General features: G+C 35.2%; 1 protein-coding gene across 1 annotated transcript; it reads left to right on the forward strand.

The window, feature by feature from the left end:
* The first annotated feature begins 780 nt into the window (after positions 1–780).
* On the forward strand, positions 781–16,135 carry cmah (cytidine monophospho-N-acetylneuraminic acid hydroxylase). Its single transcript, XM_077235064.1, has 15 exons — positions 781–1,064; positions 4,035–4,250; positions 5,057–5,148; positions 5,924–6,036; positions 7,621–7,811; positions 7,917–7,997; positions 9,578–9,644; positions 9,731–9,812; positions 10,377–10,514; positions 11,034–11,169; positions 11,533–11,676; positions 13,167–13,341; positions 13,445–13,561; positions 14,273–14,388; positions 15,105–16,135. The coding sequence occupies exons 2-15, from the start codon at positions 4,045–4,047 to the stop codon at positions 15,223–15,225; spliced, it is 1,779 nt and encodes a 592-aa protein (XP_077091179.1). The 5' UTR covers positions 781–1,064; positions 4,035–4,044; the 3' UTR covers positions 15,226–16,135.
* The last annotated feature ends 427 nt before the right edge of the window (positions 16,136–16,562 follow it).

Raw genomic sequence — 16,562 nt, forward strand, 5'->3', positions numbered from 1 at the left:
GATGAGCTTAAGGCCGCTATCGAAGCATCCTGGGCCTCCATAACACCTCAGCAGTGCCACAGGCTGATTGCCTCCATGCCACGCCGCATTGAAGCAGTCATTTCTGCAAAAGGATTCCCGACCAAGTATTGAGTGCATAACTGAACATAATTATTTAAAGGTTGACTTTTTTTTGTATTAAAAACATTTCTTTTATTGGTCGGATGAAATATGCTAATTTTTTGAGATAGGAATTTTGGGTTTTCATGAGCTGTATGCCAAAATCATCAGTATTAAAACAATAAAAGACCTGAAATATTGCAGTTGGTGTGCAATGAATCTAAAATATATGAAAGTTTAATTTTTATCATTACATTATGGAAAATAATGAACTTTATCACAATATGCTAATTTTTTGAGAAGGACCTGTATGTACTTCCTGACCGAAAGTACTTTTCTCAAACAGCGATGCCTGAAAAGTATCTGTCAGTGAAGGACGGCATAATAGCTACAGGACTTAAAAGACGTTGATCATTTCTTAGTGACTTTAGCCTAATTAATAGTTAATTATTAATATTAGAATTGAATATAAATGTTAATTGGCTGTTAATAATAAAGAAAACTGCTTTATAATTATTAAAAAAGGTTGTTTAAGTTTAGCCTAACAGGGGGGGGTGTTGTAGGTTAACCGCCAAACCGCGAGATTTGTTGCTTCTTCACCGCGGTAAGAAAAAATCCCATACAGTCACAGCCCTACGTGGAACTACCGCTTGTGACAGGGACTGGTTAAAATATCTGTGTACACACCTGCTAGTTGTTCAGCACCGGCCTTCAGGACTCTGGATGACACTCCGTCAAGTCCCACAGCCTTAGGGCAGTTACTGTATTCTGTAAAAATGTTTGATTTTTTTTTTTGTTGTTGCATATACTCGAAAATGAAAAAGTGACGTGTTGAGTGCGCACCCTGTTCCTGAAACGGCCTGATAAAGACCTCGAACATTCATGGGCTGCAGCACAAAGTCTCTTTGAACTCATAGAAGCCACTGTCTACTCACATTTACAGCAGAATTCAAGACACAACAAAGGTAATGTTCCACCATATATAACTGTATATAAAAAAAACGGTGAAATTATTAAAATTATTTTATTTGTTATAATTTGAAGAGTATTTGAAAACTTTAGGCAAGAAATAACCGGCAAAACCATTGTTTTATTCATGCACTGGTCAATTTTGAGATTTTGATAGTACAATAGATAGTAGATAATACAATATTAGGTACAGTAGATACATGTTCATTTTTAAATTAAGAAAATCTCACATAAAGCTGTAAACATATAGGCTACAGAGAGCCCTGTCAGTTGGTATTATTAAATGTTAAAAATGCATGAGGTTTTTATTATAACAACACAACTTTATAATATTTCAATGATATATGTAAAAATATAATAAATATATAATAGTGCTCATATTTAGCAAAATACTAATTTATACTAATACTACATATATTATAAAATACTAATTTATTAGCATAAATAAATAATTAGTATTTATGCTATGGTCATTAAATGTTTTTTTTTTTCAGAAGTAAATGTAACGTTATGTGACATTGTTCTCCAGCTGTTTTATTGACTTCTTTGCGCGGTCGAAAAACTCTGATTTGTCGATATTATGTAGCCTATGAGGTATATAGGCTACATTTCGGTAAGTTGTATATACTGTATCTTTCAACATAGGCTACAGCTATTATTGTTAATTTGTGTTTATTTACTATTAACTAGTAGAGATGGGTTTACACGCGCTATCTATTTGTCACGTCACATTTAAAAGCCCCAACCCGGTTTTTATTGTTTGAATTTAAATTTGAGAAAACCTGAGAGCTGAGAATTTGTTTCATATGAAAAGTAACCTGCTTTATCTTGTCTGTCGCGGTGTCAGTGTCCTCTTTGCTTCGCAATTTGTCTCTGCGTGAGAAAATGGATGTGTGGCGTGTGAAAAGGGTCAATTGCGTGAGTCTCATGGTGAATGCGTGAGATGCCAGCTCTGTTTAGCACCCACACTTTTTCCGGTGAGAGGATGCTCAACACCCGCATTTTTTCTGCAGTTTTGCACAAACGCTTTACTACAGTAACTCCTCCGTTTCTCTGGCCGCTCTGTGTCCGCGCTCGCTGCGGCTGCCTCCCCTTCCTCTCATACATGACACCGGCTTTGCACCGAGGCTTAAACCCACGGAGGTGGGTATTGAGTAGGCCTACTATCCAAAAACTGTAGGCTACTAAAGTAAAAGTAGGCTACTTAATGAAATATTTACTCAAGTAAAAGTTATCATCTTTATTAGACAATATTAATTATTAGACAATGTCAAAATAAAGAGAACCTGCAGAGTTTTGCGTTCAAAGGCATGTAACGTTATATGGATGCACTCAGAGCCGTTAAATCTTACACCCCAAGGAGGAACGGAAAACGGTTCATATGTGCTCGCCTGGCGCTCATGACCGGTTTATGACATCTGGACTCAAAACACGAACCACATCCGTTCTCCAAAATGTAATCAAATGTAGATTTCTGCAGGCGCGTTTAAACTGGTAGCTGGCGGGTGTTTATTCATACTCTGTGAACGATCAGTTTGTAAAATGTATTGCCTGTAAATGAAATCGCATATGTAGCTGTCCTACCTGTGGAGTCGTTCACATGAATGATGCAGACAGCATACGCAGATGTTCAACTAATAAAGAGATGAGCTGGCAAACAATACGATGGAGATTTGCTTCAAATTGACTGTATGGTCCACCACTTCATCCAATCCTCGTGGTTCTTTAATTCTTGCTTAAGATGATTCAGTGCGTGCAGGGATCGGAACAAATCATTCAAACTGTATCGCGAACCAATTTACACAGTTTTGCATAACTGTTTGATCAAGTCTTTGAACAGAATCGACTGTAACGAGTGAATCATTTATGAATGGGGCATCGCTCCAAAAGAGACAGCGCGCGCTTAGAATTAACTACGCATTTCTTAACATGTATTGCATTAAAAAAAAAGTAACGGGTGTCTTTTTTTAAATTAGACACGTAGGCTACTCGAGTTAAAGTAAAAGTAGCCTACCCTCATTTAAATCTACTAAAAGTACAAATTATCCCAATAATGACTTGTGTAGTTCATTATACCCACAAGCTATCATCCACCCTGGAATCTCACCCGGGGACTTTTTACTAATTCATTTCCCCCAAAGACAACACCGCTTCGCTAACTGGAAATGGGCAGGAGACGTATATAAATATACAAATGTTATTAAAGATAAAAAAATATGCAAGACAACCCCTAGAAACAAAAGTACAAAATACTAACAAATTATAAATATGCAAGCCCAAAAAGGTTCAGCAGGTAGACACACATGGCATGTACAAATCAGCAAGTCAACCAGCTATTCTGCGCGCGCACACACACACACACAGACACACACACACACACACACACACACACACACACACACACACACACACACACACACACACACACACACACACACACACACACATTTTAATCCCAAGGCGGGACACCACCACATAAAATGAGCAATGACAAAACAGACACGGCTTAGGATACTTTTAAATACTTTAAGATACTTTAAAACGTTCGCAGCATGATAAATACGCTATATAAAATTGCAGTTTTGAGAAAGAAAAAAAGCAAATATATATCACATATAAGTCTAAATATTATTTTCAGAAATAGGCTAATGTAAATTACCGGTATAGCTAAATATTTATAAAAGTTATTAAAAAAAAAGATAAACAAATAAGCTACAGGCTATTTTAGTTCCCCTCACTCCACAACAAATACTTTAAATTTAACAGGCCTATTCAGAACAGAACAAGGCTACTTAAATTTATGGCAGCAACTGAATATAAGTTTTTGAGTTTAAATGAGTGGAAATTTTGTCAACCAATCTTCTGCTGAGCTTGAAACTGAATCTAAGAACTTGTAATAATTCTTATATTATATATGACCTTATATAAAAGATCTGCCAATGAACTGACAAACCGCTCATCTCTAGCTGGAGCAGAATGACATCTCAGGTCTCAAAAACAGTCCTGCGACTGCCCGCTGAAGACGTCCAGGCACTGAAAGAGGGAATTAACTTCAAGAAAAACCCAGAGGATGGCAAATGTTACATCATTTACAAAGTCAAAGACAAACTACGAGCGTGTAGAAACCAGTGCAAACACCAGGGTGGACTCTTCATTAAAGACATAGAGGACGTGGATGGCAGGTGAGTGAACCTAAACTCATTTAAACAGAAATAATAAGAGATATTAATAATAAGAAGAAGAACACAAGAAGGAATTTGCTGGGGGGAAAGCAGGTGAAAGTGGGAGGAAGTTTCTTACTAGTTATTGTAACATTAATTCTCTTTCACCTGTGCACCATTAGTGTTGTGCAATAACTATTGTGAAATAATTGTTTAATTGTGCGATAATTGTTTAGGAAAGAATCATGTGACACTGCAGTAATGATGCAGGAAATTCGGCTTTGCCATCACAGGAATAAATTACATTTGAAAATATACTAAAATAGCAAACTATTCTTTAAATTCTAATAATAATTTACAATTTTACTGTTAATTTTTGATCAAACAAATGTAGCCTTCCACAAGAGATGAACGTAATGTAAAATGCGTAATGTAAAACTTTCACGTTTTGAGTTTGTGCATTCATGAGAGTTTTTCCTGTTTTTTCTGTTCATGTCTGAATTTCTTTGTTAATCTTCTAGTATAGTTCTCTCCCTGTTTCTTTCTGTTTCTGTTCAGGTGTGTAATTAGCCCTCTCTTTTCTGTCAATTTAAACCCTGTGTTTCTTTCAGTTCATTGTCAGTTCTACGTCATGTTAAGTTGGTTGTTCTGTTCCTGTGATTCTGTTTTGTAAAGATTTGAGTTGATTTCTAAATAAAGATTGCTGCACTTACATCCTGTTTCATCTCTGCTGCAACCAACACTGACACACAGTGCAGGAAGATTTACAATTCAATATTGTAGAAGTATATTATAGGAATCATTGTGCTTGTGTATTTGTGTAACAGCACAGTGCGCTGCACTAAACACTACTGGAAACTTAATGTGGCCACCATGGAGTACGTCAACCCTCCAGACAGCTTCATGCAAGATGAACTCGGTAAAATCATTGTTATTTAAAACTGCTACTGGAGAAATGAAATCTTTCCATTCCACAAAAGGTTCTTTATAGTGGAAAAGGTATTTTAGATTTTTAAGAAAAGTTTTTTTAGAACTGTTCACTGAATTGTGCTTTAATGACATCGCTGTGAAAACCCCCTTTTGAAACCTTTATTTTTAAGAGTTTATAAACATTTTATGTCATTTTAATTCCTGCTAATAATTTTTAAAAACTTAATACTGATAGGTGTATATACAGTATATATATATATATATATACTGTATACACACACACATATAAAATATCATAGATGTATATTATTTGTATTTTGGTTGGAAGCGAATGTTCTAAGAACATTTTTCTAGCGTTTCCATTAAATAATAAAAGCATTATTTCTGAAAGTTCTCTTTTTCTTGGTTATGCGAACGTTAAAGCAACATTCCATTTTATAATTTCGCAATCATTATGGAAAATATCTTTTGAATGTTCTCTGAACGTTCTGAAACAAGTAGTAACATAGACAAACTATAAACATTTCCATGAACGATGTGTAATTAAGGGTTTTATACTTGAAAAACCAGATCACTCTGACTGAATGTTCTACTAGCGTTACTGGAAGAATGTTTGTTCATAACTTGCCAGAACGTTAGTCAAATTTTTGAGAAAGTTTCCTGTTAGTGGGAGCTGTTATCGTCTTATCAGTATTTGTGTGTGTGTGCGTGTGCGTGTGTGTGTGCGTGTGCGTGTGTGTGTGTGTGTGTGTGTGTGTGTGTAGAGGCAGTGCTGTCAGACACTGACGGTAGTTTAGAGCTGGTTGAGTTGAATCCTCCAGACCCCTGGACCGCAGAGCCGAGAGAATCACAAGAGCTACACGCCGGAGAGATCTCGGTAAATCACACTCATTAATGATCCATTCAGTCTACCTGAGTCTAACCCTGCAACAGTCAATGTTATTTTATGGCGGCAAAAAATAAAATAACTCAATAAACTAACGCGCTGACTGACACACAGCGTAAGTGTGCACACAGAAAAAAGCGTCTCTCACCATGTGATCGTGAGTTCAGTACTTTTTCACTCTTATTTCACTTGAATGATCAAATACACATATGCAATTATGCCAAAATGTCCATCATGTGGAGTATTCATGTAAACACAACTGGTTATGTCTCAAGTGAAAGTAAAAATTTGGGTGTAAACCGGATGTGTATCAGTATAATGGATCCGTGCGTTTGGCCTTAAAGTGACAGCAGCCTAATAAACCTGCTGCTCTGTGTCATTAACGTGAATCAAACAAAAGAGAAAATAACTTAGCATCAATAAGAATACATTTATACTTAATTCATACAGTCAAGACTAAATATTGATGTGCTAATTCAAACTGCATGTTAAATAAACCTATTGTATCTATTGTGCGTGTCAGCTTTGATTGCTTTGTAAGTCCCTGCTCACACATCCACAGCCATGAGAACACTGTTTCCAGTTCAATAAACTGATATTCTGTAGGTTTTATTTGCCAAAGGATCAGTCAAAATTATCTTTCAAAGTGAAGTTTGTGTCACGTAAGGTTCTGTCTTGCTTGTTTGTATACTTTCACCCGTCTCCTCGATTGTTTTCACACGTGTTTCATCTCGTTTGTCTTGTCAGCTGTGTCTTGTTAATTATCTTGTTAACTCTCCATGTTTGCCTGTGTATTTAAGACTGTTTAGTTTTGTCCTGTAGTCTGTCGTTGGTTGCATATCGTAGGTTGTTCTGTTATCCCTGAGTTTTTAAGTTTGTTTAAATAAACACTGCAGCAGATTAGATCCTACATCCTTCCCTTCCTGCAGTAGGCTATTCTCATATTTAAAAAAAACGAAAAGTAAATAAAATGCCAAAGGAAAAAAGTAGAGTAAATCGCACTAATATGCAGCTGGTACTCATGCTGATAGTATTCACAATTTGGGGGGTTTGAAATAAATGAATATACTGTTATTCAGCTAGGGCACATTAAATTGAGAAAAGTGTCAGTAAAGACATTTATAATTTGTAATGTTTCAAAAAAATTCTATAACACTGTTTTTTCTCTAAAAAAACTTACCTTCTATTCATCAACGAATTATGAGAGAAAAAGTGTCATGATTTCCACAAAACTATGAAGGAGCACAACTGTTTTCAACATTGATAATAATCATAAATGTTACTTGAGCAGCAAATCATCATATTAGAATGATTTCTGAAGGATCATGTGACACTGAATACTTGAAATATCATAACAGCTATTTTAAATTTAAAGTGAAGTTCGCCGTGACAAACTTTTATCACAATGCTAGCATGTTTTATCATGCTGTTAGCATGTGTTTAGCATTATTTAGCAATTTGGTAACGTTTTAATATATTGCTAGCATGAATTAGCACGATGCTAACATGTTTTTTCACATTGTTGCCATGAAACGCATTCAATTCATAAATACTCTCTATGTGTGTTTGTTTCAGCTGACATACATCACGCACGCGTGTATGGAGCTTAAAGCGGGGAAAAAGACGATGATGTTTGACCCGTGGCTCACTGGACCAGCGTTTGCGAGAGGCTGGTGGCTCGTTCATGAACCTCCATCTGATGCCATGGACAGACTCAGTCAGGCAGATCTCATTTACATCAGCCACATGCATTCAGACCACCTGAGGTTACAGTCTGATCCACCACAACACTTCAACTGCATGTATTATATTCCTTATATTAAATTATATAATGCAAAAAATATATATATTTTGCATATTTTTTCTATCAGCTACCCAACGTTGAGACATCTTTCCAAAAAGCGTCCAGATATTCCCATTTATGTTGGAGACACTTCAAGGCCGGTGTTCTGGTGAGTCTGAAATCTAGAGCAAACGACTTCACACACTTTAAAAAAAAAGTATAATAATTCCAAAAAGAATCTTTAACATCAATGGAATCTTTCCATTCCACAAAAAGTTATTTAATAGTTGAAAAAGGCACTATTTTTCCTCACTCGTACGAATTTGTACGATTTGTCTGAACCCACGTGATGGGTAGGTTTAGGGGAGGGGTCAGGGCTAGGTCATTCGTACAAATTCATACGGATTGGGCAACTCGTAAAATATGTACGATTTAGCAAAAATCGTACTAATTCGTACAAGTGAGGTCGTATGAATTTGTACGAATTAGCCACCTCGTAAAATTTGTACGAATTGCCGTGAGATCGGGCTGCCCCATTCACACGGATCTGCAAAAAAGACTAAAACCGCTGTATTCTGCTGCCAGGCCATTAGATGGCGATGAAACACTATAGACTGAACACATAATACGCATGTGCATGACATCATTGTCTTCAGAAATTCACGTTTTTGTTGTTTACACAGAGACCATTTTCGAAAACTTGCACTTTGAAACCCGTTTTCAGAAGTTTGTGTTTTCAGGCACCCAAAACGTGTAAACGAACGGCCAAAATACGCATAAAAAGTTTTACGTTTTTAGTTGAAAGCGGTGTCGTGTAAACAGGCCCTCAGTTTCCATTGTTCCTAATTTACGCACCTGTTCCGCTTTCCATTGATTACTTAGTCTGTGCATTTAAGCCTTCAGTTCGTTCAGCTCTTTGTTTGGTCTCGTTTATGTTTATTGTCTGTGGTTGATTTTCCTGATTACGCACGCTCATGTCGTTCCAAACCCGTAAGACTTTCGTTCATCTTTTTAATGAAATCTGAGAGCTTTCTGTCCCTCCATTGACAGCTACGCAACTACCAGTTTCAAGCCCCAGAAAGATAATAAAGACATCATTAAAGTAATCCATGTGACTCTAGTGGTTTAACCTCAATTTTATGAAGTGACGGGAGTACTTTGTTTGTGCAAAAAAACATAATTTACCACTTTATTTACAATATATTTATCTCCAACGCGCATCAAACATCTCGTGAACCTGCATTGGAGATTCATATTTTGTAAATAAAGTGGTAAATAGTCTTTTTTTGGAATTACAAAGCACTACCCCTTTAAGAACGGATTGTGCTTTTCACATCTATGTTCAAAAAGGGGTTTGACAGTTCAGAGGTTTTCAATTTTACAGGCTTTTATTAATTTTGGTAACACTTTAGTTTAGGATCCAATTCTGAACTAGTTGCTTATTAGCATGCATATTATATTAGCTGTTTATTAGTACCTATAAAGCACATATTATATGCCTTATTCTGCATGGCCATATTCTACATCCCTTAATCCACCCAATACCTAAACTTAACACTTAACAACTACCGAACTATTACTAATCAGTAATTAGGCATTTATTGAGGCAAAGGTCGTAGTAAATAGTGATAATTGGACCCTAAACTAAAGTGTGACCTTATTTTTTAATTAACCCCTGTTTGAGAAACCCTGCTCTAGAGAGAGACCATCTGACTTGCAGAAAAAACGTTTGTTTGTGTTTTGTTGCAGGTATCTGGGGAAAAGTGGAGTGAATTTAACAAACATCAAAGTGGTGCCGTTCGGTGTGTGGCAGAATGTAAGTGATACGGTGGCTTTTTTTCTCTTTTGCTCTTTTTCACGTGTTCTACTTTTTATGATCTCGGCTTTTGAATCATTTGAAAGGTCGATGATCACCTGAGATTTATGATTTTGATGGACGGAGTTCATCCTGAGATGGACACCTGCTTGATTGTGGAGTATAAAGGTATTTTGCTGCTGATTTGTCCTGTTTATCCCTGTAAAGCTCCTTTGAAACAATTTTAATTGTATAAAGCACTATATAAATAAAGGTGACTTGACTTGATGTGACCCATGTTATTCCTCTGTTGGAGGAAGGACTAAGAGCTTATATGTTACTAATTATCTAATTAAGTATGAACAATAAGTAACAAATTAATGATAAGAATAAGACGAGATGAACAGAACGAGGTCATAGAAAGATTTTCGGTTGCCTTTATCTATACCATGTGATGTAAAGTACATACAGGACACATTAAGTCAATAACTGCCGTTAGGGGAAAAGTTAAAGTGTAGATAAACCAACCACACTTCATTCCGTTCAAGGGTGTGAAAGTGACACCCTCCATAAATATGTTAAGATAATACAGTAAAATAATGTTGTTTCATGTAAATAAAAATGATGAATCGCCTACAAACAGATTATCTTCATCAGATAGTTTTTCTCCTCAATAAAGCGGCTAAAGCCCCTCAGAAATGCACAACTTTGCTAATAGGTTGGATAAACTAAATAAAAAAAACACCTTTCAAGGTCACATGATCCTGAATACGGTGGACTGCACCAGACCAAACAATGGACGTCTCCCTCACGGTGTTGACGTGATGATGAGCGACTTCGCCGGCGGCGCCTCCGGTTTCCCCATGACCTTCCACGGCGGCAAGTACACTGGTGAGTTACACACCGAAGTCCCTTTAAGGCAAGTCATTTCACTCGGCGGCCATCTTTGAACAGCTATTTTAAGTCATGCAAGTACAGCTCCTATCTCTCTTTGGGGAAACATTAACTTTTACAAATTACGAATACATTTTATATTTGAAATCACCAATTCAATCTGACAACATCTGTCTCATGACATTTTGTTTCTAAATGCTCGAATCATGACAAAAAACTGCATATTTTAAGTGGAGTGCACATGTGCAATCATAAGAGTGCTTCTCAAAACACAGACAGTTTTTATAGCAATAATTAACGGCAGCTACAGTGATGCGAAGACTTTACCAATTGGTGATTGGCTCTTTTATTTAGAATGCGGGTCTTATTCCGCCATATTGTGCGTTGCACTTTCTTCCATTTATAGTAACGAATGCGCCATCTTTGTATATCTAAAGTCTTTGTTACACATGCAGGTTTATTTCTTCAAAAATGTACATTAAGGCATCTCTAATTCTAATTTTCTGACTTTGACAGAAAGCTGGAAGGCGGATTTCATCAAGAATGAGAGGAAGAAACTGCTAAACTATAAGACTCAGCTGGTGAAATCCCTGCAGCCCAAGATCTACTGCCCGTTTGCTGGATACTTCACTGAAGCTCATCCTTCTGACAGGTGGATATTAATGCATCTCTCGTCACTAGATAGCTAGCTACTGTATGCAAGAATGCATTTTCACTTTTAATGAAAACATCATTAGTCAGCACGAAACAACATTCACAAGCTATTTTATGCATGTAGTGTGATGTTTGACTCAAACACATTACTATTACAATACCGTTCAAAGATTATAATTTTTTTTGTAAAGAAATTAATACTTTTATTCAGCAAGGGTGCATTAAATTTATCAAAACTAACAGTGAAGATGTTTATAATAGAAATTTCTTTCAAAAACATTAAAAAATATTAATTATTCCGGTAGTGTATATAACAGTCATCAAAGTGTATTATGAAGTAACACTCTAACATGATTAACAGGTACATAAAGGAGACGAATATCAAGAACAGCCCAGCAGACCTGAACGAATCCATCAGGAAGAGCTGTCCAAACATCTTAACCTGGACACCTTTACCCGGTTCTGTCCTGGATTTGGCCCTCGCGCTAAATGACACATCTAAAAGGTATCATGGCTTTATTAGCATTAGCATGTAACTTTCCCATGCCTTTATTAGCATGTAATGTTCCTAAGGCTTACTTAGCATTAGCATGTAGTCTTCCCACGGCTTTATTAGCATTAGCATATAACCTTCCCATGACTTCATTAGCATGTAGCATTCCCTTGGCTTTATTAGCATGTAATGTTCCTATGGCTTATTTAGCATTAGCATGTAGTATTCCCATGGCTTTATTAGCATTAGCATATAACATTCCCATGACTTAATTAGCATGTAGCATTCCATTGGCTTTATTAGCATTAGCATGTAATGTTCCCATTACTTTAAAACCATGTAGCATTCCCATGGCTTTATTAACACTAGCATGTAGTGTTCTTTGCATTAACATGTAGCATTCCCATAGATTAATTGGTATTAGCATGTAATGTCCCCATGGCTTTAACACTGATAGTCTGTATCATTCCCATGGCTTTATTAGCATTAACATGTAACGTCTCCATGGCTTTATTAGCATTAGCATGTAGCGTTCTCATGGCTTTATTAGCATTAGCATGTAGTGCCCCATGATTTGTTAGCATTAGCTTGTAGCATTCTCATGGCTTTATTAGCATTAGCATGTAACGTTCCTATGGCTTTATTGACATTAGCATGTAGCGTTCTTTTCGTTAGCATGTATGTAGCATTCTCATGGCTTTATTGTCATTAGCATGTAGCATATGAACATGTTGATGTAGCTTCAGTGCATTATCAGCAGTTCTCAACTGGTTATAAGTTCCTTATAATCATTGAGGCATGTATTATGCTTGTTTCTTTTTTACTCTCTTCTCCTTCATGTTTTCTTAATTCTGGAATAATTTGATGTTTAATTATTTGCTTTTTAATTTGATGTTTAATTATTTGTTGTTTTATAATAAGAGCAAACATTGAAATGTATTAAAATTAACTTTAACAAACATGACCTGGTTATTTTAGTATCATTAAGATATTGTCATAGTTTAGTAATAATTTAGTTTTAAATTTAAATTTTTCATTACAATTTTAGTCATTTTATTGTGTGCTTTGGTGGTTTTTATTATTTTTTTTGTAACAGTTGCTTTGTCGACTACTAGCTAAAGTATAAAGTTTTTTTATATTTTATTTTAGTTCATGTTTCTTTTATTTGATGGAAAAAAAAATATTTTTTAGGCTTTTAGTTTTAGTTAACCATAATAACCAAGCATGATTGAATAACTAAGCATTTTATAAATGCATATTCAACAGTAAGTGTAATCTGTAAACTATTTATTTGTAAACGACTGTAGTCTCTGACATTGTTTTTTACCTTTTTATGTTTCTTGTTTATAGTTTTTGAGCATGCATCTCTTTAATTTTGATTTGAGAATTATGTTATGATCATATTCACATATGCATGAGTGAATTAGCATGTAGCATGACTTTCTGTAATTATGTCTGCCTGTTTTTCATTTTCTTTTCTGGTTTAAATATCATAACCATAGGAGTGCCATCACTGAACCGCCCAGCGGTACAAAGATCTATAAGGACAGTTGGGACTTTGACTTGTATGTGGATGAACTGAATGCTTCCATTTCAGCTGAAATCTTTAAATACAAAAGCTGGATCCAATACTATTATAACTGGGCAGGATTTAAAGGCTACAATCTGGTCATTCGGGTAAATAATATTTTTATAGCCAACGGCAGGTGGATCTCACACATACACAAACAAACCCGCACACAGATGAGTTAAACTCTAACACTGAGTGTTTTCCCATCAGGTCATGGAGACGGATGATGATTTCAAGCCCCTGCATGGAGGTTACAACTATTTAGTGGACTTTCTGGACCTTTCTTTCCCAGACACGCGCCCGGAGAGAGATCACGCGTACGAGGAGGTGACCTGACTCAAGTCCTGTAGCACACACTCAAAAAAATGATTGTTGCCTCTTATTAAATTTAATTAATTAAAATAAGCAAAACTAACACGATTGTTTAATATTTTGTCACAACTTAATTTAATTGTATTCAATACACCTAATATATTTAAAACTGAAGTTTACTTAATGCATTTGTGTGAAAACTACATGAATCATTTTTGTTGACAACTAACTGGGTGGATCTGTAGTTCCTTCCCAGCATGCTTTGCAAGGGACTGCAGGGTAAATTTAGGGATTAAAGTGTTATTTTATGTGTTTTTCAGTAAATGGAAAGATGTTGTTACTCACAGACCTTCATTAGTCATATCTAAAATTACTGTGTAAAAAGTTGATCTAATTAAATTGAACGCTACTAGCTACTATCATTGGAAGTAACTGTAGTCAAATTAGCTAAAATTATTATGTTTAGGCAGGACAAAAATTAAATCTAGTTAAAACTTTATCTAGGAATGACACAATTATTTTAGTCTTGACAAAATTAATTTAAGTTCATACTGTAAGATTGCAACAAATCATTACAAACTAATTAGATTTTGTTGGGAAAATGTAATTTCAATTTTCAAGAAAAGTTTTCCTTAATTTAATTAAGTTGGTTCAACAGCTTATTTTTTTAATGGTGTTTTGGATGAGATATGCACTGATTTTAATACATGAAACGTGTGTGTTTAGATCAAGAACAGAGTGGGGGTGATGAGACACGTAGTTTTGAACGGGCTGCTATGGGACGACCTGTACATCGGCTTCAATAACAGAATGAGTCGAGATCCTGATGTTTACCACCACAAGTAAAATACAATCAACACAATATGAAAAGGAAAAATACATAACAGTGTATAAGTGATGAACTCTTCATGCCAAAAAGGTTCTAAATAAGGAGAAATATATTCAATTATTGCATAATACTTTCATGTTTAACAGGTTATTAATGTTTTTCATAAAACTTAATCAAAAATAAAAATGACTAAATCAAGTAATTAATACTAAATGCATAAAATGATCCCATGATTGGAACCCCTGAAAGGTTCTATATATGATGCGCCTGACAGAACCTTTTCATTTAAGAGTGTAACAGTTTTGACCTTATTTAATTTCTAATTTCCATTTATTTAAATTTTATCGGTAACACTACAGTAAGGTTTCATTAGTTTACATGAACTAAGAATGAAAATGAGCATTTATTAATCAGTTCACGTTTATCTCAACATTTACAACTATATTTTTTAAGATCAAAAGTCAACAGTTGAACATGAATTATTTTATTAAATAACATTAACAAAGGTAACTACATGCTGTTATTGTTATTTAATGTTAGATTATGCATTATTTAATATTAAAAAATGGAAGATTATTTTATAGTGTTACCATTTTAGATTAAGTTAACAATAACAACGCTGACGACAACTTTGCTAACATGATGACAAAAACATTTCAGATAAGAGAAATACAAGCAGTGGCATTCATGACTATTAGGTCTATAATAGCATTTGTTTTTCACTGGCAGGTTCTGGAATCATTTTCAGACGGAACTGCCACTATCAGGGCCAGACTGGGATCATTTCCTTCAAATTACAGGTGAAACGGACGTGAACGATGAGAGCAGTAATGCCTGTGTGCTGTCTTAATGCACGCACACACACACACACACACACACACACACACACACACACACACACACACACACACACACACACACACACACACACACACACACACACACACACACACACACACACACACACACACACACACACACACACACACACACACACACACTCACACACACACACACACACACACACACACACACACACACACTGTGTTTTTATGTTTTATGGGGATTTTCCATAGACATAATTATTTTTAAACTGTACAAACTCTCCAAAACCAAAAAAAAAATCCCCACAAGGACAAGGATTTCATTTCCATAATGTGTTAACCAGGCCAGCCACAAACATACACATATGTTGGTACACGTTGGTTATTATGAGAACATTCCATAGGCATAAAGGTTTTTATACGGATGACATTTAATGACATTTGACCTTTTAATGATAATGACATTTTCTAGCCCTACCCATAACAGAAATTGAAACTTGAATGCACACTATTATATAAGGACTTACACACACAAACATTTTACGTAATCAATATAATTTTTCTGGTTCATTAAATTATGTATGTGGTTTTGAGGGTGTGAGACTGATGCTGCTCAATCATACTTGTGGAAATTTCTTGTTTTATGTTAAACTGAATTATGTTTCTCTGGAATACTTGATTCTTTTCACAAATAATTGTGCTTCGTTTTCACGTTGTACTACATTGTTTGTTTTCCCTGGCATCTGATTTTCTTCATAGTTGTGCTACGGTAGTTTCATGTATATTAAGCTTCCTATATTATTGTCATGTAGTTAATTGTTTATTTATGGGTTTGAAATGTTTGTTTGTTTTGTTTTTTTAAATCACATATTTACAATGTGTTCTCAGACTTTTGGACTCTGTGTGACTAATAAAGTGACATATTTTAATAAAAAATATGTTTGTTTTTTTTTATTAAAAAGTGCACATTCTCTTAAAGCATTTATTTGCTAAATGTTTTTTTTACAGTACTTCAAGTTGATTATAAAGTACTTAAAAAACTTAAAATAAGGAAGAAATATTCAAATGGATTTTGCCTGAATTCAGACATTTTAAACCCCACTGTAATATAAAATAAATACTTCAATTTCATGCTTTAATACAATTAACGGAAGCGACTTTTAATAGTTTTAGTTAACAATGACAGCACTGACAGATGTTGTGCTACGATGATGACAAAATCATTTCTAGTCAGAGAAAAACATGTTTTCAACTTTTCACCGCTAAATAAAGCCCTGCTCTCATCAGAAACGGGAAACAAGACAAAATGCAAATGCAATGCCAGTTACACCACATCTACATACAGGTTATGAAGCTCAATATC

The sequence above is a fragment of the Siphateles boraxobius genome, unplaced genomic scaffold (genome assembly GCF_051911475.1).
Source record: "Siphateles boraxobius isolate OS27281-9 unplaced genomic scaffold, OSU_SipBor_1 19, whole genome shotgun sequence".
NCBI lineage: Eukaryota > Metazoa > Chordata > Actinopteri > Cypriniformes > Leuciscidae > Siphateles > Siphateles boraxobius.